Consider the following 22,475-nt stretch of genomic DNA (forward strand, 5'->3'; position numbering starts at 1 on the left):
TCTATCTCATAACTTTCATGTCATTTAGTAATTACCTTTTAGGTTCATATAAATTAGATTGCATGTCATATTTGATTCCTCCATTATTTTTTCCATCAATAGAATTATGTTGGATATAAATTGCATGTCATCATATGTCATTAATTAAATTAGGATCACATAAACATAACTTACATTTCCTGCATTGCATATAGTATCGTTTTTATGAGAAAGAAGAAAAACCCAAAAAGAATTAGTTAAAATTGTGTAATCATATATAAATCATGTTTAGGCTACACATGCATTTTTATTCATATTTCGTGGATATTGAGAAATTAATCATAGAGAAGTTATGATTTATTTTGCATTGATGTTTGCCATATTTCCAGCAATTTATTTATCTATTTCTTTGATTTATTTCATGTTATTTTATTGATTTGCACTCGTATGGACGCTCATCATACGTTAGCAGTTTAGAATTAAAATTGATCAAGATTGCATGCAAAAAAAATTTTGAAAGAAAAAGAAAAGGTACCGAATGAGTGTTAGCTTTATCTAACGTAACCAAGCTCCTATATCCATGAATCTTTGGTTTGCAGAAGTAAAGTGCTCTCCCACATTTTACTCGAGTTTCTAATCTACCTGTAATAGACAAGTGGCGACTCCGAATGAATTAAATTTCATGTTAGATTGATTAAATCGTGACCCCAAAAGTTACGATTGGTATGGACTTGGGAGAGTCCATGCTAAGTTTTTGACTTAGTAATCCATTAGCTTTTCCTTAATAATTCATTGTCGGGAAGGTCGCGCCACAATTGCAAGCCTATGTTATCCCATTTTCAAGATATCCAAATAGTCCACAGCCTTTGTATGGACAATCAAGTAGCAGATTGAGTTGTAAAGGCCCATAGGTCCAAAACCCTTCCTTGCAATTGACTTTCGATGACAATTAAAACGTTACTATATAAATACTGATAAAACTAATTAATAATGATCTTACATGTTTGGCAAGACCTTATTAATACTAAACCATCGATTTTTAATTGTGATCAAACAACGGCGAGCTAAATTGAATCTGGGCTTTCTACACACCACGAGATCTTCGGACCGTTTTGTCAAGTGACACTAAATCTCTGTACCCTAATCATGTTAATGAAGGCGCCGTTTGTGTTACAGAGAATGAATAATTTAAAATATATATATTTTAAAACCGATGGCTTGTATAGTTTTTGAAAATGAATGAACTAAAAATGCTTTTCACTATCAACGACATGAAATTTGTTTTCACTAATTAATAGTATTACACAATACAATCGATCATTTTTAGAGAAATGGGTTTCAAATTATTCATTTTTTGCGAAATAGATGAAGTAAAAAATTCAAGATCTTTTCCTACCAAAAAAAAAATTCAAGATCTTTTACCAACAAAAATGAATACACAACATGGATAGCTTGGTGCCAAGCTAACTTCAATAGCAATTTCTGGAAAATTCGTACCCTTTTCTTTATAGTGAGAGGAAACGATTCGAGAGACAATTTCAAAGAAGACATAATATTCTCGTAGCATCTAAAACGCTTGCATTTGAGTACAAAAGAGATTTACTGAAAGAATGTATCAAAGACCGTTTTTGCGGTTAGACGTTCTGAATTTGAAAAAGAAAAAACCCATGTCGGAGACTAATTATTATTTTTGGAATTTTACAAAAATTTTGAAACAAAAAGACACGTTTTTACCTTAGTAATCGCGTGCCATTTGTACTTGACACACATAAAGAGGGCGAAGAATGAAAAGCTGCAACAGCTCTTTTTACTTTGCGAAAAATGAATGAAAATACTTTTTCTTGACTAATCATTTCAATCGATACAAACTTTCATTTTCAGAAAAATATTTTTCGTACTATTGATTTATTGACAAACGAAAGCGTAAGTCAAATTTGAGATTGAATAGTATAAGTTGAAATTTTAGAGTCGACACTCCATCCCGAATAGAGTTGAGGACGGTTTCGTGTGATTTTTTTTTTTTTTAAATTTCGCATGTAATCGATAAAACGAACACAGACACATAGGCTAGGCCATATAGGATAATTTTTCTAACAACTAACGAATTGCTGTCTAATAATTCCATCTAAAAATTTCCAAAAATTTCGAATTAATTAAAAGAACACCGTGGCAAGAGCAAAACATTTATGTGGGCCCCACAATCCCCGTGGGCCCTCGTGCTGAGGTGGCAAGAAATTTCAAAGGCCAACGTGATTCGGACCAAATGGCGACGACGCCGAAACTTCGCAAGCAAACGCAACGGATTAACGGGTCCCCGGCGACGTTGTGAAAAAGAGAGAGCTCGCTCGCTCGCTCGTGATTCAGCTGATTCTCACTCTCCCTCCAGAAGATCCCCCTATCAGCGAAGCTTGACCCATCGAAACCCTAGCCCTCGTTTTCGACTCCGAAATTGTGCTCGATGCTGGATCTTTCGGCGCGCGAATCGAATTCGGTCGGAGGATTTTGATTCGGGAGGGAGTTCCTGTGGGCGGGGGGCTTCGAGGCGAGGAAAATGAGGCCCATGGAGACCATACGCGATCTGATCGAGGAGGCTAAGGTTCGGACCCTCTGGTGGGCGCTGGTCATATTCGCCGTCTCGTACTTCCTCTCGCGTAAGTCCGTGCTTTCCTCCCCGGAATTGGGAGTCGCCCCCCCCCTCCTCTCTTTTCGTCCCGAAGTGAGCTGTCTGATTTGTTAGGTTACGATGTATTGATGTGTTGTGCCTTTTTTCTAGTCGTTCTCGATGATGATAGTTTGGATTTGTGGTGGAAGAACGTGGCTGCTTTTGCATATCATGGATGATTCTGTGTATGGTCACTGACGAAGAAATTTCTGGGATAGAAGAATGCCAAAGGAAGGAGAATATGCGATTATTGTAGGGGAAACTTACTTCAGCAATAACAAGAAACCAAGCCTTATCCTACTATTAGTGGGATGAGGCTTTGCCAAAAATTTGGCACTAGGTTAAGTTACTTAGACGTTTATTGGATAATGAATTATTAGTGAATTGCGATTTGTTTGATCTATAACATTTGGGATAGTAGTTTTGGTTGTCGATACACCCTCTTGGCATTATCTGGCAATGCACAGTATCTGAATGCAGCTATCAACAGCTAAGGGTTACTAGTGTTTTAGCCTCATCATTAAGTCTAATGACTACGATCTGTTTTTTTTCCCCCTGTAAAATAGAATAATAAAAATTACCATAGTAGATTCGCTGGTGTTACTGAACCTGGGCTTTGAGTTTCACACTTAACTGTTGAATTATGCATGCAAGATTAGGCATACACCTAGACACAGGTGAGTAGGTAAGTTAGCATGAAAAAGGACACGGGCAGCACTTCCTACCCCCCCCACCCGCAAACTAAACACACTCAGTCCCACCCACCACACGTGCACTGGGAGAGATTAATATGTCCGTCACCCACAAACTGGTTGCTAGTTTGCTTGAATATTTTAGTAGTGACGTGGTCTTTTCCTCTGTTAAATCCGACAATCAGTGTTAGCTGATTCATCAGTAAGGTGATTACTCTGAAGATGTATATGATGTTGCAGATACAAGTAAATCAATGTGGATGAATATACCTATAGCAATACTTTTTGTCTCTGCTATGCGGATTGTCTTCAATGAAGTTGATGTCCAGTGGAAAGTTCGATCCGTTCATCCCAGGTCTCATTTATCTATTCTGAAGGAGAGGCAGTTATCCATAAATGACTCACGCCTTACAACTCCTCCACCTCCTCAAAAATGGAAGAGGAAAATTGATTCACCTATCGTGGAAGCTGCAATCACTGAGTTCATCAACAAAATCTTGAGGGATTTTGTTATAGATTTATGGTACGCTGATATTACACCAGATAGGGACTTTCCGGAGCACATACGTGCAATAATCATGGATGCCCTTGGGGAGATATCAGGAAGAGTCAAAGCAATTAACCTTGTTGACCTACTAACCAGGTATATTTTTACTTTTACTTCTTTGTCTTATGGAAGTTGATTAAAGTTCGTCTTTAAATTGTTTGATACTAGTTGGTACAGGTAAAGAATCATCCTCTAAATATTTCAGGGACATAGTTGATTTGATAGGTGATCACTTAGATCTTTTCAGAAGGAACCAAGCAGTTATAGGTACTGATGTGATGGGGACTTTGTCATCTGAGGAGAGGGATGAAAGGTTGAAGTTCCATCTTATGGCATCAAAGGAGCTTCATCCTGCATTGGTATCTCCTGAGAGTGAATACAAGGTGTGAGGTGTAATATGCCTCATGATTTCTGGTCATCCATTGAGTTTTCTCTGTTTCATGTAATCTCTGTGAATTTCCAAACAGGTGCTTCAGCGACTCGTGGGTGGAGTTTTAACTTTAGTTCTGAGACCAAGAGAAGCTCAGTGCCCTGTTGTGAGATCCATTGCTCGAGAGCTCGTTACTTGCGTAGTGATCCAGCCTGTCATGGATTTCGCAAGCCCAGCGTAAGTTTTTAGAACATAATTATCTGCTCATATTCCCTAGAAGAACGAACAGTCATGATTTCTTAAGCTTTTGATCATGAAAACTCTCAATAAAATGCGAGCTTCAATATCCTGCTTTGGTACGTACATGTTGATAGATGTCATTGGGTAGATATGCAGTTGATTTTCTGGATCTGGAGTTTTGCTTCCTAATATTTATTGGAAAATGAAGAGAATTTGGTGGTACAAAATTTCCTCATGCATTGAGTGCTTGGTGTGTTCTCTTTGGGCTTGCTTTTTTCTGATTGGTTGTTCTAGTTGTACCTTATGAACGAATGAATGGTTGATCAATGATATGTATTTTGTTATAATGGTTATCTTGAATCCAAGATCTTAATGCCATTCAATGGCTAATATATACCTTTTTCACATGTCCAGGTATATCAATGAAGTAATTGAATTACTTGTCCTTGCTTTTAAAGAGGATGGAACCAAAGTATTTGGTTTTACCCAGGCAACTAATGTTGCTGACCACCATGACTTTTCTGGCACTGCTAAGGCTAAAGATGGTGAAGCTAAATATCCACCCAGCAATTCTAAGATTGATTCAATGGTAGGTACTGGAGATGAATCCTTTGGTTCTAGTACAGTTCAAGAAGAGAGTAAGCAGCCTCGGGCTGCTGATTGGGCAAGGGTGCTGGAGGCGGCGACCCAGAGAAGAACTGAAGTTCTTATGCCTGAAAATCTTGAAAACCTGTGGTCCAAAGGAAGAAATTATAAAAAAAGAGAGGCCAAGAAAGTTAAAGCAGCAGTTCAGGAATCAGTTGGAAGTGGGTCAGTTCATTCTATTCCTACTGTAGATCGAAAAAGGGGATCATCAATCGCTGGGGCGGGAGATTCTACTAGATCTGAAGAGAAAGCCATAGTTGAATTGCTTCCCCCATCGATCTTTGATAGTCCACTGGATCCTGAGAATGATTCTTCAAGCAAAGAGAAACAACCACTTTATGGACGAGGGAATCGTGAGGAGACAATTGAGGATGCTGCCAATATTGGTGCTAACGACAGGAGAAGTAGACTGAAGAGATCGAACAGCACTTCTGCTTTAAAAGTTGAACCAGAAACAAAAAAGGCATTTACAGGAGATAGTGAAAGTGCATATATCGCCGAGTTCTACAGCCCAGATTTTGGCAGCCATAGTTTTGATTATAAAGTTAAAAGTTCCTCAGACATGGTATTTCGAAGCGAGGGTCCTCGTCTACCCAAGCTCAAGTGCCGGGTAAGCTTTTTATCCCATAGTTTTGGCCTGTAGATGCAGAATTCCTGTCAAGTCTTCAGAGAAACGAAGAATCCTACTTCAAGCGAAAGAATATCTTCCAGTCAATGTACTGCATATTTGTTTTCATATTTTAGTGTTGCCTTACAGGTGTTGGGAGCATATTTTGAAAAACTTGGATCGAAGTCTTTTGCGGTTTATTCAATTGCTGTGACGGATGCAGAAAGCAAAACGTGGTTTGTCAAGAGAAGGTGTGTTTCCTGTCTTTTTTACTATAGAACAGTTGGAGCTGACTTCTGAAATATGTATCATTTTCCTAGGGAACTGTTCTGTAATACTGTAGATAGGTTTCTGTTCTTTTCCAGTAGATATCAGGACTCTTTGGTTTATGATGTCTTTTTGGGCCAGCAGATACAGCAATTTTGAGAGGTTGCATCGACATCTTAAAGAGATTCCTAATTATACACTACATTTGCCACCTAAGAGGATATTCTCATCAAGTACAGAGGACGCTTTTGTACATCAGCGCTGCATTCAGCTTGACAAGTATCTGCAAGTATTAATACGTTCCTATTGACTCTTCTGTATTTGATTTTCTTTTTTCCATTATTTGTAATTTAATTATGCTGTCTTATTCCAGGATCTTTTGTCGATAGCTAATGTTGCTGAACAACATGAAGTGTGGGATTTCCTGAGTGCTTCCTCAAAGGTGTCCAATTTCTATTATAATATGACTTAATAGTCATGCTGAATAATTTCGGCAGAATAATTTCTTACTTGTGCTTAAATTAACTGATGTCTGACATGGGTCAATAATTTCTTTCTTTCATAGAACTACTCTTTCGGAAAATCATCTTCAGTGATGAGAAGCCTAGCAGGTATGTCAATATCTGTTCATTTATTGTCTGGACATAATGTGTGGCAGATATAATGTGGTTATGGTGGTTGGCATGCTAAGAACTTTCCTTGACCTCTGTTGTGCTCATGGGCCTAAAGGGCCTGGTTTGTTTCTATGCTGGGAGCAGTATTCAAATTTCCGGTTCGAAACTTCTCAACCAGGAACCTAGGACCTAATCCAAGATTGGAAGCATGAGCCACCCTTCCTGTCTATTTTCTGCTCATCTTGTTCCCACATCTCATGTTAGGCAATATGGAGGGGAAAAAAAAAAAAAACCCAAGTGTGCAAAACATACATGGACAGACACACATGGGTTTGGAAAAAGGCCACAGTTCTAGAGATGCGGGAAAAAAAAAGGGCCTGCAAAAAGCAAGGTGTTTCCTGATTAAGTGATCACATGATGATTAGAATCTCCCAAGACCTAGGTGGGAGAAGAAAGTAGATGCAGAGAACGAAGACATGGTCTTCTCTTTTAATTGCTGAGAGATGCAGACAAAAGTTGCAATGGCTTTTGAAGAACGTGTAAACTTCAAGCCTGTGCAATGCTCGAGACCTGCTTTTGTAAGCATGCACTGGTTTGCGCTAGACAAGATGGTTAAACACGTGGAAAAATTAATAGAGCTTTTGACTTTTATTGGGCACCTGAACAAAAGCCAAATAACAATTGAAGCATAATAAAAAAAATCAGTCATGCAATGAGCCAGAAAATTTCGGAATGGTTCTATCAGATCTGTCTGGTTTTTCAGGTTCACCTATTATTTTAATAGGTGAATTCACCTGGTTATTTTGACATCCTTAGTTGTGCCTGTTAGGAGGGAGGGAGGGAGAGAGACTTATAAAAGCAGTCACAACTCCAAACCAAACGACCGCTGATACTCCCATATTGATGTCGCTGCTGTCACAACTCCAAACCAAATGACAGCTGATACTCCCATATTGATGTCGCTGCTGTTCTTGACATCTTGTATTGCTATAGCTGTAGTTCTGCTAATCAGGAAGCAGCATGAACTGCATAAGACGCGAGAGAGAGAGGTGAATTCACCTGGTTATTTTGACATCCTTAGTTGTGCCTGTTAGGAGGGAGGGAGGGAGGGAGAGAGAGAGACTTATAAAAGCAGTCACAACTCCAAACCAAATGACACCTGATACTCCCATATTGATGTCGCTGCTGTTCTTGACATCTTGTATTGCTAGAGCTGTAGTTCTGCTAATCAGGAAGCAGCAGGAACTGCATAAGACGAGAGAGAGAGAGAGAGAGTTATAAAAGCAGTCACAACTCCAAACCAAACGACAGCTGATACTCCCACATTGATGTTGGAGAGAGAGTTATAAAAGCAGTCACAGCTCCAAACCAAACGACAGCTGATACTCCCACATTGATGTCGCTGCTGTCCTTGACATCTTGTATTGCTAGAGCTGTAGTTCTGCTAGTCAGGAAGCAACAGGAACTGCATAGTTTTGTTCCAACACTCCTCTCTCTCTCTCTCATATACTGGTTTCTTTTATAAATGATAAATGTTCAGACTGAGTAATGTGATTGTCTTTTAAAATGACAGCAAGAATCTTAAAGCTTTTAATTATTTTTACTTCGGATCATCCACTTTACAATTTTGAAAAGAATTTTTTTATGTGACTTCTGTGTTACACTTAGTCCTTTTGGTAGATGGCCATTATTCTATCCATAAAGTACTAGGAACATCCTTGCGTTTAGCTGCTAAACATCATGCTCTATCAGTAAAGTTCATTGACACTTATTATTAGGCTATCATCCACACGTTCCAGCCAAAAAAAAAAAAAGCAAGACTATCATCCATATTGTGTGCTTTGTAATTCAACTTAAAAACATGGTTGAGCAATTTACTCCATAAATGTCCCCCGATATGTGTGTGTTATAAAAGAAAGGATACACTGACAAAGCCTTTTATTCACACATTAACAATTCTTTTACGTATGCTTTCTTTTTATCTCATTGAAGAGTAAGTTGGTCTTTAAGTAAAACATCGAAAATCTATGAGACAATCAATTAAAATAATACAACGACAAGACATTTTGTTACTAAAGTATATCCATCCATATGTGCCCTCGCAGGGATTCATTCTTCTATGTAGGTTGAATCTGACATATTTCAGGCAACTTTGTCTGATTTGCATGGTGTCGATGCCTAAAGAACGCAAAGGAGATTCTGAAATTAGAGAGGAAAGTAAACGTAGAAGAGATTGGCGATGTAAAATGTTAAATGCAAATTGTTACATTTATGTGGAATTATGTCTTGTTGAAGCACACTAATGCGTTGAGAATTAAAAGTCAAAATGATGAAAAGTGAAAAAATGTCACCTTAAAGACATTACATAAGATTGTATTCTTAAGTGAATTCAGGTGGAATAAATGAAGAACAAAATTGAAGATGGAGAGTAAGCAAATTGAGGCCTACTTGCACTAATTTTTTGCCCTCGCTACTCTCTACTATACAATCCCCAACTCTCCTTTCATCTCTTTAAGTTGCTGAAATGAAAAAAAAAAAAAAAATTCATTCATTCTATTTCATTAAATTCACTTTCCGGGTGAGTATTTTTTCTTTCCACACACCCAACTTGTTTTCAAGAAAATAGGAACAGACACTGAGTATCTATGAAAATGGAAACTGAAAACATTTTCTCAAATCAAACACAGGCTTAGATTTTCTCAACGTTATGATTGAAGATTGCGTGGAGTTGTGTGGTTGTCTTATATTTTTGCCTCTCGACCTCTTTTTAGAAATCCACCTCAGCATGGGCTTTTGCAAGCCCTACCAATCGCAACTTGATACTCAATTTCAAGTTGGATGAACTCATCAAAATATATGGATCCAAAGTCAAGTCATACACAAAAAGAAAAAGAAAAAGCACTCTTTCCTTCTTTTGCATCCGTAAGACAACATAATGGTTATTATGGCCGTGACTGACCAAGGCAGTTGATAAGACAATTTTAGAAAAGAAATACACTCAATGTCAATTAACTTCAAAATGAGTTTGAGCTCAGAGTACTCCAAGCAACTAGGGGTGAAAATGCCCAATGATATCGTACAATAATTTCTTGTTTGGGTGATGCACATGCTTATCAATTTGCCATCATCTAGAAGAAGGAATGACTCTAAATTATTTCCTTGCACTCTTCCTAAAAGCTGTAGCAGAATTACGAGAATTTTTAATGGAGAATACTTTGGAACAACACAGACAGTAGCTCAAGTTCAATAAAGTAGGGAAAGTGGGAGTAATTGTTGAGGTTGTCACATCTGGTGACTTATTTGAGGGTGTGACATTTATATCACTTCTAGACTCCTTAAGATACTTGAGAGTACCTACCACAATCGAAATTATCACATATTGTTCCCTTACCAGCTAGGCCAACAGAAAAGTGAGTAGTTTTTCATGGTGTCCTCTCCCATTTAATATTAGTATAAAGAAAATGCATGCATTTGGGCTGGGAATGGTGAGAAGAGAGAGAAGGTGGGTTGGGGGTGGGTGGCGGGGTTGGTGAGGGTTTGAAGGAATGAGTATTTGCAGTTCAATTTTCTGAATCAATCATTTTTCCTCAAAACTTGAGAAACGAGCATTTTAAATCGTACATATTCCTTTACACTTCCCCCTGTGAGTACGATCTTACATGTGAGACACAGGATGCCTTATTGATGGAATTGGAGACTACATCGCAAGAATAGGAAAGCCAACAGAATAACAGTAAAAGAAGTGTCAATATTGAACTTGAACTCTTGACTTGTGCTATATTATTAATGTGAATTTAACCAATTTTTTACTAACCTCAAACTGTTAGGCAACAGACACACATTGAATATTTAGCATAATTCTTAACAAATTGATTGATTTCTAGTGAATCCGTGTGGATCTTAATTTTCTAAAGCGTTAGAGGTTGTAGACTGAAGAAGTGCATCTATTGATGTCAAGCTGATCATCACTCAAAACATGACTTTGTTGGGGTCAATACTATCATCTGGTGTTTTTTAAAGTGGAAAGGGAAATCTAATACTTAATTTTAATGACATTTTGCACTTACCTTTTTATTGCGAGTACAAAATTTGGATAATTTTGAGCATTCAGTTAACCCAGGGCTTTTCCCCTTCCCATAAATGAACAGTGAATGTGGACGATGCAGTGGATGATATTGTCCGGCAGTTCAAGGGGGTTTCAAATGGATTAATGCGTAAAGTCGTAGGTCCTACACCTTCCTCTTCTGAAGCATCGGCGTCGATTTCAGCGACGCACCTGTCCTGGAATGCAGATGAAATAGATAGATACGTTTCCAGGCAAAACACTGCAGAAACATCAACCAGTATCTCTGATAACGAGGATGGAGATAGAGATGGAAATCATGGCAGTGATGAAGTAGGATCTAGTGGACATGCAAATGGATGGCATTCAGATACTGAGTTGAACTCCAAGAATTTTCCCCCTCGGGTGGTCAAACGTAGTGAAGGCTCTAGGAACTCAGTGTCTGAAAAGAAGCATGGTTTGATGCTTCATTCTGATTGGAATGGGCAGGCTGGTTCTTCCCTGACAAGTTTTCAAGTAGCTCCAGATCAATTGGTAGACCCTGTTGGCATGCCTCCTGAGGTACTACTGAATCTAGCTACTTTTTCCCCCTTTTTTCTTCAACCCACCTGATTAGGTTTTATTGTTCATTGTGGTCCTCCAGTATATATCCTGCAGATTTAGCATCTATCCTTCTACCAACTGATTACTTTGACAAACGCGCATGGCATGAAATTTGGAAAGATTTATCTTCTTTTAATTTGTTTATATTCATACAGTGCAGGATCAATTCATAAATCGTGGATTACATGTAAGAAAACATTTGATTTATTAAATCATCAAGGAATTACAATTTAATTGGCTCTTCTTCGGATAATTATTTCTGCTTTGGATGACAAGTGATGATTTGCTTGATAGTTTTAAATCTCACTTCCTGTGTATGATTTTTTTTTTTCAGTTCCCATTTAAGGGACTGGAGAGTGTGTTTTATGTATTTCACAAGGTGCCTTTATATGCTGGAGTTCCCTATCTTTGGTGAATGTGGATCATGAAGTATTTTTAAATGTTGAACAGGGAAGTAAGTGTCTGTGTGGTCTGGTGTTGTGACGGATCAAATCAGATCCGCCATACCTAATAATCTGAACTCCAAACTGTAGACCTTCTATCCTTTCACCCCTGTATGTTGGGATCACTCCTGGTAGACGACCTATGCCTTCTGAAATATTGCTTAGCTTGGGCAGTTCAAGTGTTTTGTAGAGTATTGTTGCAAAAATAGTGAATGCCTTGTGCATTTCTCATATGAGTTTTGGTAAGTTTTAATGAACAAGTAGTTCTGAGTCAGCTCACGGTATAAGTGCTATTGTTTTGCTTACATGTGCGACAACGGCCTCAAGGTCACATTTTCATCATCTTACACTGAAGACGTGCTTGAAAAAGTTTATGCCTGCACTACATAATGCATCAAGAAATTGTTCATAAAGATGTAGATGGTGGCTAGGTCAAGCATAGGACTTCAAATCTGAGAACCAATTTCTTTAAGCACATGTTTTTGTCTTAACTCTTCTTTTGCCCTGACAGTGGAGTCCTCCGAATGTTTGTGTGCCTATGTTGAATTTGGTGGACAAGATTTTTCAGCTTAAGAGGAGGGGGTGGCTGAGGTGAGCTGATTGACCCCTTTCTTTTATACCTAGAATATGTTTTGTTTGACTTTGCCCCATTGGCAATTGTTTGAACCATGAGTAGTTCTTGTTAACTTACTAAAGAAAGTATCAATTTGCTGTCTGTACTTTTGTTGAATTAAGTTATGATGAGTGGCTTAACCTGTTAAGCTGTAAGTTACTTGTAATTTGTTTATCATTGGCTGTAGAGGATTGTAAAGCATGTCTGTCAGCTTCCTTCACCGTAGAGTGTAGTGCTATTAGCTAGTTTTGTTACTTGTTAGGAATACTAGACTATGTAACGTCGTAGTAGCTGGAATTTCTACTCAATGAACTGGCCATAGAAGCCTTCAAACTGCAATTCATTTTGTGCTCAGTTTAAGATGTTGTAATGGAATAAATTCAACAAACACTTTTATCTCACAATGGCTTTTTGTGCCTTAGGGGGCGTTAGTGCCAATTCTCTTCTATTTTCATTGTATTGAAGAGATCAATAAAAATACAACGGAATGCATGGAATCACACTTCAATAATAGTCGCTAATTATATCCACGGGCACAAATTACCTCCTTAATATGTATCAAGCATATTGCAAAAGAAGTCTAAGTTGCCGTTGTGCCATTTAAAGTTCTTCTTATCACTTGCCTTTGCCCCACTGACAGTAAGGCACCACCGCCGGTCAAGTGGATGTGCTCACTTCTACTTAAATCCCACAATTGGAAGACTGCTTGATGGAAAACAAGTTCCCCATAGGAAGTGATTTACTTTAATTTGCAACATAGTAAGAAAGAAAAAGTGAATGCATCCACGTACAGCAATTAAAGTTGATTGAGGAAAGTTCATTTGGCTGCCTAAAAGTCCTTGTAATATAGGCTCGGTACTGCATATTACAAGGACTCCTCACTACATTGAGCACATGAGGGCTACAATGAACTCGCCGCTTGTCAAGCCCGATATTAACTGTATTCTTGTAAGACTGCAAAATGGCCCATTCTACTGTGAAAAAAATTACAGAATTAAATGGGACAATATGCTGTCAAAGGTTGTAGGGAATCAGTAACACAGTTGTTGGCAATCCTTAACAGTTCATTGTCAAAACTCTTGGATGCAGGAGACAGGTATTTTGGATTTCAAAGCAGATTCTACAGTTGGTAATGGAAGATGCTATTGATGATTGGCTCTTGAGGCAGATTCACTGGCTTCGGAGTGAGGAAACTGTAGCCCAAGGAATTGGGTGGGTTCAAGATGTAAGAACAAAGAATGCTGTAGTAACAGCCTTTTCTAGTAAGGATGTAGTGCATTCAACATCTATATCATTCAGAAATGAGGGAATATGATTAGCTGATATGAGTTCAGGATAAACCTGACCTGAACATGACTGACTTTTAATGTGATTCATATATTGAAAAGCATGATTGCATGTAGCTGTAGGATAAACCTGATCTGAACATGAATGATCTTTAATGTGATTCATATATATATGAAAACATCTGGCGAAAATATAATATAAATCAAAACATGACTTTGTGTAGTTTCTTATATGAGGCTCTTTAACCAGGCAGTATGCTCAGAAGCAATATGACCCTTTTTTCTCAATGATCTGAAAGAAATGAACTTCTTTCAGGTTCTCTGGCCTGATGGTACATTTTTTCTCAAATTTGGAAAAAGCAAGATTGAAGAAGATGTTATGCAACCAAGCGAAAGATTATTTCAGACTATGAATCAGTTTGGTGGCAGTAGGATATCCAAACAAGGGTCCTCATCCTTCGAGTTACAGCTTGAAGCTGCTCGCAGAGCCAGTGATGTCAAGAAGATGTTATTCGGTAAGTGAATGATAGTGCATGATCCCGAATTTAATTTTAACAAAGAGTAACTGAATATGTTGTAATTTTTACACTTTGAAGGTAAAGATGTTTTTGTGTTGCTGGTTTATTTGCCTTTTCTGTTGGATAACTAATTGTATTTTAAGTACTGAACTTGATGATCATATCTGGTTTAAGTATTTCGGTATAGAAAACGAGGTAAAAAAGAAGATATCTAGCCACTGCCCCCATGCCGGCTATGGTTTATCCGGTCGAGAGTTTGCATCTTAAGTAGTTTGTGTATCAGATAACATGGTTTTACTACTCAAGTGTCTGGTTATTTAAGCTTTTACCATGGTTTGATATATTCAGCTAAGAGCAATGTCTCAAAAGCATTTCGAGTATAATAAGAAGAATACTGCTTACTGCTGTGGAAATATAATTAAGAAGGAAATGAACTGACAAGAGAAAACCTATCAACGGTAACTTACACAGAAGCCTGTATTTTGACAGTCAGAAATTTCTTCTCTTTCAAAGGTTTGTATATTCTAACTTCCGTAGCAACAACGTTGTCCTCTTGGAATGTTCCATAACTTACACAGAAGCCTGTATTTTGACAGTCAGAAATTCCTTCCCTTTCAAAGGTTTGTATATTCTAACTTCCCTAGCAACAACGTTGTCCTCTTGGAACGTTCCTGTTTTATTAAATTACCCATCACAGATATAAGACATGCTGTTTGCTAATGGATTTCATATGATGTCTGGAAGTCATTTGATCATTTTATGATGAGTCGAATGTCTTCACGTCGCCTTACCTTTTAATGCGCTAATTGGTGATCATCTTGTGGAAAAGAGATATTTCTTTTGGCAATTATTTAGGAACTTTTTTCTGGGGGCTCTTGTTATGATGGTTTTGATATCTTGCCTAATCATGGGAGCTGAAGTTACAGCAATGGGACAGTGGATTACACCTCAATCAGAACAAAAAAAATGAAAAGAATGCTAATCGCTTGTTTCACTATATTTTCTCTCTGTAACCTGTCTCTTTCTAGTTATGTAACTCTGCTCCGGATGACTCATCACTGCAAATACCAACTATCGATAAAATCATCTTGCTGAAATTGCTTGTTATTGACTGTTGCCTTGTGGATAGAAGAGCTTACAACTTCAATATGTAGTGAGCACTATGATATTGTTACGCAAAAGGAGAGTTTCACCAAAAACCATCAAGGAAACCAGTTGAAGAATGGCTTCCAACTGCTGGACCTTGAAATTTAATTGGGCATCAATTGGAATTGGGGGAGCAGGGTTATTATAGTAATTGAAGGAGATTGACTGGAAATGTAAGAGTATACATACACAAAGTTATGGTGCTTGTATGCCACAAACAAAAAGTAAAGATGAATGAAGAATATTGGTGGAGTTGAACTTTTAATGGCTGATAAACTTTCATTTTTTGTTTCTATGGATAAACTTTCTTCTTTTATAAACTTTCATTTTCTATAATTGATGCATTTTTTTCCCCTTATGTCAGAGGGAGCTCCCACTACGCTAGTCAGCTTGATAGGCCACAAGCAGTATAGACGTTGTGCCAAAGACATGTACTACTTCCTTCAGGTTACCATCGTCTCATATCTTTCTCTGTTTATTTTTTGTTGTGTTATTTTGTTATTTGTATTTTTTATATAATTTCTAATCTCATATTGCAAGTGTCTTCCTACAATTACCTACATAATGTATGTCGATAATTTTTTCTTTTCGAAATTTGCAGTCTTCTATTTGTGTGAAGCAACTGGCATATGGGATACTGGAACTCTTACTAGTGTCAGTTTTCCCTGAGTTGCGCGATGTTGTTGTAGACATCCATCAGAAGATGCGTGTCGAGCAACCTGCTTAGGGCAATTAACGAGGGATTTCACAATTTTGGCCTTGTCTTGGAATAGTCCAGTGGTTCTCTCGCCATTACATCGTATCTACATTGAAGCTTCCTGTATATATCCAAAAATACAAGAAAATGAGTGCTGCAAATTCACAAGATCCGGAGAAAACCGGTTTTTGCAGGACAGGATCGGTTTTTGTCTCCTCAAATGCTAACTGTACAGGAGCGCACATTCAGCGTCTGTATATAGTTCATGTGCATACCTTGTTTCGCTTGAAGCAAATACCCTGCATTTGATTGGGGTATGTGTGTTCTTTGTGAATCTTTCTGTTGGGAGATGAAATGGAATGATCCACCCAATTCTTTCAGTATTGTATACCTGACTGTCGTCTGTTACGATTATAGAGAAGCTCAGGTGCTAATGCTCCCGAACGCGACATGTCCATCTCCATCTCCTATCGCTTCTGCATGCCCACAATTTGTCTGTGCAACTTTACAATCTTGACTTGTGACAGTTGAGCATGATAAGAACAGAAGTAGTGAATTGGTCATCCTGATCTCTCTCTCTCTCTCTCTCTGACCGCGGGTGTGAGAATTGAAGTGCACGAGCTTATACGTCATTGTCTGGAGGGCCCAAGTTTGTATCTTATTGTGTGCATGTGTGCCCTTGGGGGTGGTGATATATGGAGGGTGGGGAAATGCAAAGATTTTAGTAAAGCAAAGATTGTTTGGTAAATTGTAATTGAAAAGCGCCTTCAGAACCAAATTCTTTAAATGGTTAATATCAAGAAATCTTCAAATTGATACATCTGCGATGAATTTAATTTAGACTAATTTTCTTATTAGCAAGAACTTCAAATTGATACATTTGTGATAAATTTAATGCTAAATTAATTTTTTAATCATTAAATATGTCTGACAGGTACACCAATAAATAGTCAATTGGCAGTTTCTGTTTCGGCTGTTTCTATTGCCATGGTGATTTCTGATGATTTCTTATGGTGTTGACTGCAAATTAATAGGTGTTGTCTTGTATCCAAAGTTTTTCCTCTCTTAATGTTGTGAATTTAGTCTCTGGTACTCTTTAGTTTCCTGAAGATTAGATCATGTTTCTCTTTCTGAAGTGTAATATGTGCTCTGGGAATTTCTGATCACCATGGAGGACGAATTCTCAATCCCTTGATGACTGTCGGAGTAAATCTCACATTTTAATCGTGGACACTTCATTTTGTTGAAACGAAGCCATGCATTGATGTTGCCTGGTCAAGTGCATGATACATTTTCTTGCTTTGGTGTTGCCTATCCAAAGGTAAGTTCTTGGTGTACATTAGGAAATGGTAAAACTCCGGCAATCGATGATTAACGCATATGCAGTTCTTGGTGTACCTTAGGAAATGGTAAAACTCTAGCAATCGATGATTAACGCATACGCATTTCATAATGAGGCTGGTTATGTCATCTCCTTCGATGCGTGAATAGGGTTATTGTTGAGAGGAAAAAAAAAACCGAATTGAATGCTTAGTTAAGTCAATGTGACTCCAAGTTATCTATTTATAATAAAGCCAAAAGGCCAATAATTACAATATTGCCCTCATTGCCGCTATTCATAAAATAATAAAGAAAATAGACAAATATGCCCCCATCGGCCAAATACTCTCAACACTCCCCCTTAAGTTGGAGCATAAATATCACACATGCCCAACTTGACTAAAACAGGATGAAACAATTTACACTCTAATCCTTTAATGAACACATCGACAAGTTGATCACTGGACCGAATAAAGGGCATACAAATTAATCCACTTTCCAACTTCTCCTTGATAAAGTATCTGCCAATCTCCACATGTTTGGTACAATCATATTGGAAAGGATTGTGAGCAATACTAATGGCGGCCTTATTATTACAATATAGCATCATAGGAAGATGAACGGACACACCAAGATCTTCAAGTAATCGTTTAAGCCATAACAGCTCACAAACTCCCTGTGCCATTGCATGAAACTCTACTTTAGCACTAGACCGAGCAACCACATTCTACTTTTTGCTGTGCCAAGTCACAAGATTCCCTCCTAAGAATACAATACCAGAAATAGACTTCCGAGTCTAGATATCCATTTAATCAAGCATCTATATAAGTTTCAACCTTCAAGCCATCATGAGAAGATAACGTAATCCCTTTCCCGAGAGCAGATTTCAAATATCGAATGATCCAAAAAACAACATTCATATGAGTATAGGATGAATCATGCATAAACCGGCTCACTAGACTCACAGCAAAAGCAATATCGGGTCGGGTATGAGACAAATAAATTAACTTGCCCACTAACCGTTGATAACGACCCTTATCCATTGGATCACCATCTTTTTCTCGAAGATGAGTATTGTCCTCAATAGGTGTATCGGAGGGATGACATCCCAATAAGCCAACCTTCGTCAAAAGATCAACGGCATACTTTCTTTGGGATAAAAATATACCCTTTGAAGATTGGGCAACTTCAATCCCAAGAAAGTCTTGAAGCTTTCCAAGATATTTTATCCGAGAAACTTCTTTTATCGATTGATTTCATTGCTATCATTCCCCGTGACAACAATATTATTTACATAGACAATGAGAATAGTGATTTTAGCACTTGATTTCTTCACAAACAAAGTGTGATCAGCATTGCTTTGTTTATACCCAATAAAGACCATAGCTCTTTGAAACCCGCCAAACCGGGCGCAAGATGACAATTTTAAACCATAAAGTGCATGTTTCAGCTTGCACACTTTACCTTGAGTTTTGTCACGAGAAAAACCTAGAGGAATCTCCATATACACCTCATCTTCTAGCTCTCCAAGAAGAAAGGCATTTTTCACATCTAACTATTGAAGATCCCATCCTTGGTCAACAACACATGAAAGTAGCACTCGAACAGTATTCAACTTGACAACAGGAGCAAAGGTTTCTTGATAGCCTATCCCAAAAGTCTAGGTAAATCCCTTTGCCACTAAGCGTGCTTTACATCTGTCCACAGTACCATCAAATCTTTTGTTTGACAACAAGTACCCACTTCCATCCTACCGGTTGTTTCCTAGGAGGAAGAACAACAAGATCCCACATGTAATTTTTCTTCAAAGCATACATCTCCTCCACCATTGCTGCCTTCCACTTCTCATATGCAAAAGCTTCCCGCCAATTTTGTGGAATAGAAAGATAGAGAAGACACAAAAGTACGATAAGAGCTAGACAAATAGTCATATGAGACAAACCGAGATATAGGGTGTTGAGTACAAGTTCTAATACCCTTTTGAAGTGCAATAGGAAGATCAAAAGAAGATACCTTACCAGAAGGAGTAGTAGAATTCGGATCTGGAGACGATGATTGAACATGCAATGTATCAATGGTCTTAACTCGCTTGCTGGTAGTGGGATCCCTACAACGATATGTCTTCAATGTATTACTATTATCAATAGTTTGCCTAACAGGTGTGGGAGTAGACTCCCCCTAAAGTTGTTGCTTTGTTATCTCCCCCTGTGGTAATGCACTATCCTCTTCCTGTGTAACATTGTTCTCCTCTTAGGAAGGAGGAGAGCCTATGTTCTCCTCTTAGACAGAAGGAGAACACTCTTGGGAGGGAGGAGAACCACCAGAGACTATTGGAGAAGAAGGGTAAGTAATATCTACAGGAATATCCAGAATAGGGAACACCTCTACATTAGGACACTCTCTTGTAGAGGTGGAGTCGAATAATAGGAATTAGATGTTGGGACTCGCGTAACATGCATAGGCAAATAAAACATAAACGCAGCGGAAGTAAATAAAAACCTATACACGTATCTTCGGAGGCGTAGTTCGTGCGTTTCAATTGAAAATCATATTAAACGAAAGAGGGTTAACGAGTTACCTCTTGAAGCATGCTTGAAACGAAAAAGGTTTAGACGTTCTATCCGAGCCTCACAAGTGTTGAGTCTCTAGTTCGGACACACCACCAATCACGAAGACGAACGGAAGAATGAACACGCGAAAGTTACCACCTTAATTGTGCTAGCAATTCATGGCGACAATTCTCCGTACGCTCGATTCTCGGTCGCCGCAAGAACGTAAATGCAGAGAGAGTATTTTCTTTTTTCTCTCACAAATGCACGCTCGAGTGAAAACCGTTTTTCACTCGTTTTCCCTTTCCTTTTTGTAGACCAATCTCTATTTTTTTTTTAATGAAAATGTGCCGCACAATCAGCATCGTGAGAAGCACCCACGATCTGATTGTGGGCGCATTGCACAACGACAGCAACCGACGTTGCCGTCTATTGTGCATGGGCACACGATGAGCAACATTTACTCATCGTGTGCCACGCACATGGTCAGCATTTGCTGACCATGTGCATGCACATACTTTTTTTTTTTAATAATAAATAATAATAACCATTATTATTATAATAAAAACAGAAAGGCTATACAATAATAAATGTGCATGTTGGACATATAATATATGTCCACGTTGAGCATACGTGTGCATCATATGCACCCGCATCGATGACCAAAAAATAAAATTAAAATTAAATCACATTTAATTTAATTTTAGCCCGACTAAAATTGGTATATCGTAATTGCAAACATATTTGCAATATTGTCTTTCCGTTAATTGTCGTCATGTATTGATTAAGGTGTGTGATATGCCTAGGTTCATCACCGAGGTGGCAAGAAGACATGCACTAACACTTTAGTACTTCCAAGAGAATTGATTGTCCCGATCAACCTTTAGGTCCTACAAGCCATGAGTGACATCTAGCAATATGCCATGGCTACCCATAAAGTGTGAATGCTTTAAGAATATAATGAACCCGTCGCCTTTGGCTGCAGTGTAATTTAATCCCTCTGTCTTACTATATCCCGATCGAACAAAGACCATGGAATATTTGTCAAGTCACCAATTCGATCATATGCACAAATCTAATTGACATGCATTTATATGAGACATGAACATTTCATTTTCGATCATAACCCCGGCCGAGGATTTCAATACATTGTCATAATTAAATTGCATAGGATATCATACCTTGCATGTGACAAGGAGACGGATTCCATTTTGCGCACACATGTGACTTCGTATGTGCATGAACTGTGACCATCAAGTACAGAGACAGATCGACGAACCATCAATATGCGTCCTCGTGAACCATAGCCATCCAACACACAAGTCAACACCGTGCTTCAGGTCTAAGGATTATTTACACAAGACCAAGCATGAACGATTAGACATTGACCACGCTAAAAGCTTCCATGTCGCTAATCGTTCAATGGGTGTCACGTTCAGTGAACTTGTCTGATACAAGCACCTGTTTTCTAACTTAGGCATCGCAATACCCAATCACTTGTGACTCGTCATTCCCTTAAGTATTCAATGCTCAATGGTGAAGTTAAGAACACACCGGTCTCAACAGGATCATTGATATCCATTCAATGATCCATCAACCGGGAACAGTTTAAAGATTCAGCCTAACTCGAACCCTGTCATACATATTCTCAACGTCTCAAGAATAGGTCCAGCCACAACCGATCTTGTGGAATTTATTCATATAAGTAAATAATCGGACCAAAGGAATAAATACGTCTTTGCCATTAATTAAATAAGAAATTGAAAATACAACTGAAATCCCTAATATGTAACTATTACATAGTTGCTTTAGGGCATATCTCTAACATTAGACTCATGAAAAACGACATCCATAGATATAATGGTGTGCCTAGAAAGATGATGATAACACTTATAACCCTTTTGAGTAGCTAAATACCCAAGAAAAATGCAATGGAGACCACGGGGTTCCAACTTACTCTTAGAGGCGGTGTCACAAGCATAACAAACGCAACCAAAAATTTTTGGGTAGGAATAAAATTCGATGATCCCTATAAAACTTCAATAGGTGTGCGAAAATCAATAATTTTAGTAGGCATCCGATTTATTAAATAGACAACCATTAAGATAGTATAGCTCGAAAATTAAGTTGTGACATGACGGGCAAACATAAGAGACCTAGCGAGCCCTAATAAATGTCGATTCTCTCTTTCGGCAACGCCATTTTGTACAGGAGTGTCAACACACCTGGTCTGATGAGTAATGCCATGATCAGAGAGATATCGTTGAAAGTGACCCTCAATGTATTAAGTGTCACCATTATTGTGAAGAATTCAAAGTGGCATTGAATTAAGTATGGACCATTTTGTGAAAATTTTGAAAACAGTGAAAAATGTCACTCTTTTATTTCAACAAATAAACTCAAGTTGTACGATAATGATAATCGATAAAAGTGGCAAACCACCGATGACCGAAATAGAAGTATGTCGAGAAGGACCTCATATATCAGTATGAATCACATGAAAAAGGAAACGGCTTTTATTATTTGAAGATAGTTATGTTGAACGAGTTTCTTTAGCCAAAACACGGGTTTCACAAAAAAAAAAAAAAACAAAACTCTTCTTTATTACAAGCCA

General features: G+C 38.1%; 1 protein-coding gene across 3 annotated transcripts; it reads left to right on the plus strand.

The window, feature by feature from the left end:
• The first annotated feature begins 2,247 nt into the window (after positions 1-2,247).
• Positions 2,248-16,433, plus strand: LOC115737202. Of its 3 annotated transcripts, none has more exons than XM_030669213.2 (15): positions 2,248-2,630; positions 3,574-3,976; positions 4,086-4,263; positions 4,348-4,487; positions 4,905-5,745; positions 5,893-5,993; positions 6,154-6,298; positions 6,383-6,451; positions 6,575-6,620; positions 10,772-11,247; positions 12,244-12,323; positions 13,435-13,570; positions 13,948-14,146; positions 15,660-15,742; positions 15,897-16,433. In XM_030669213.2, the coding sequence occupies exons 1-15, from the start codon at positions 2,531-2,533 to the stop codon at positions 16,020-16,022; spliced, it is 3,123 nt and encodes a 1,040-aa protein (XP_030525073.1). In that variant the 5' UTR covers positions 2,248-2,530; the 3' UTR covers positions 16,023-16,433. The 3 variants fall into 3 exon arrangements, with proteins under 3 accessions (XP_030525073.1, XP_048134512.1, XP_048134513.1); XM_048278555.1 differs by having other exon boundaries at positions 4,128-4,263; XM_048278556.1 differs by lacking the exons at positions 15,660-15,742; positions 15,897-16,433 and adding an exon at positions 15,064-15,607.
• The last annotated feature ends 6,042 nt before the right edge of the window (positions 16,434-22,475 follow it).

This window comes from Rhodamnia argentea, chromosome 5 (genome assembly GCF_020921035.1).
Source record: "Rhodamnia argentea isolate NSW1041297 chromosome 5, ASM2092103v1, whole genome shotgun sequence".
Lineage (NCBI taxonomy): Eukaryota > Viridiplantae > Streptophyta > Magnoliopsida > Myrtales > Myrtaceae > Rhodamnia > Rhodamnia argentea.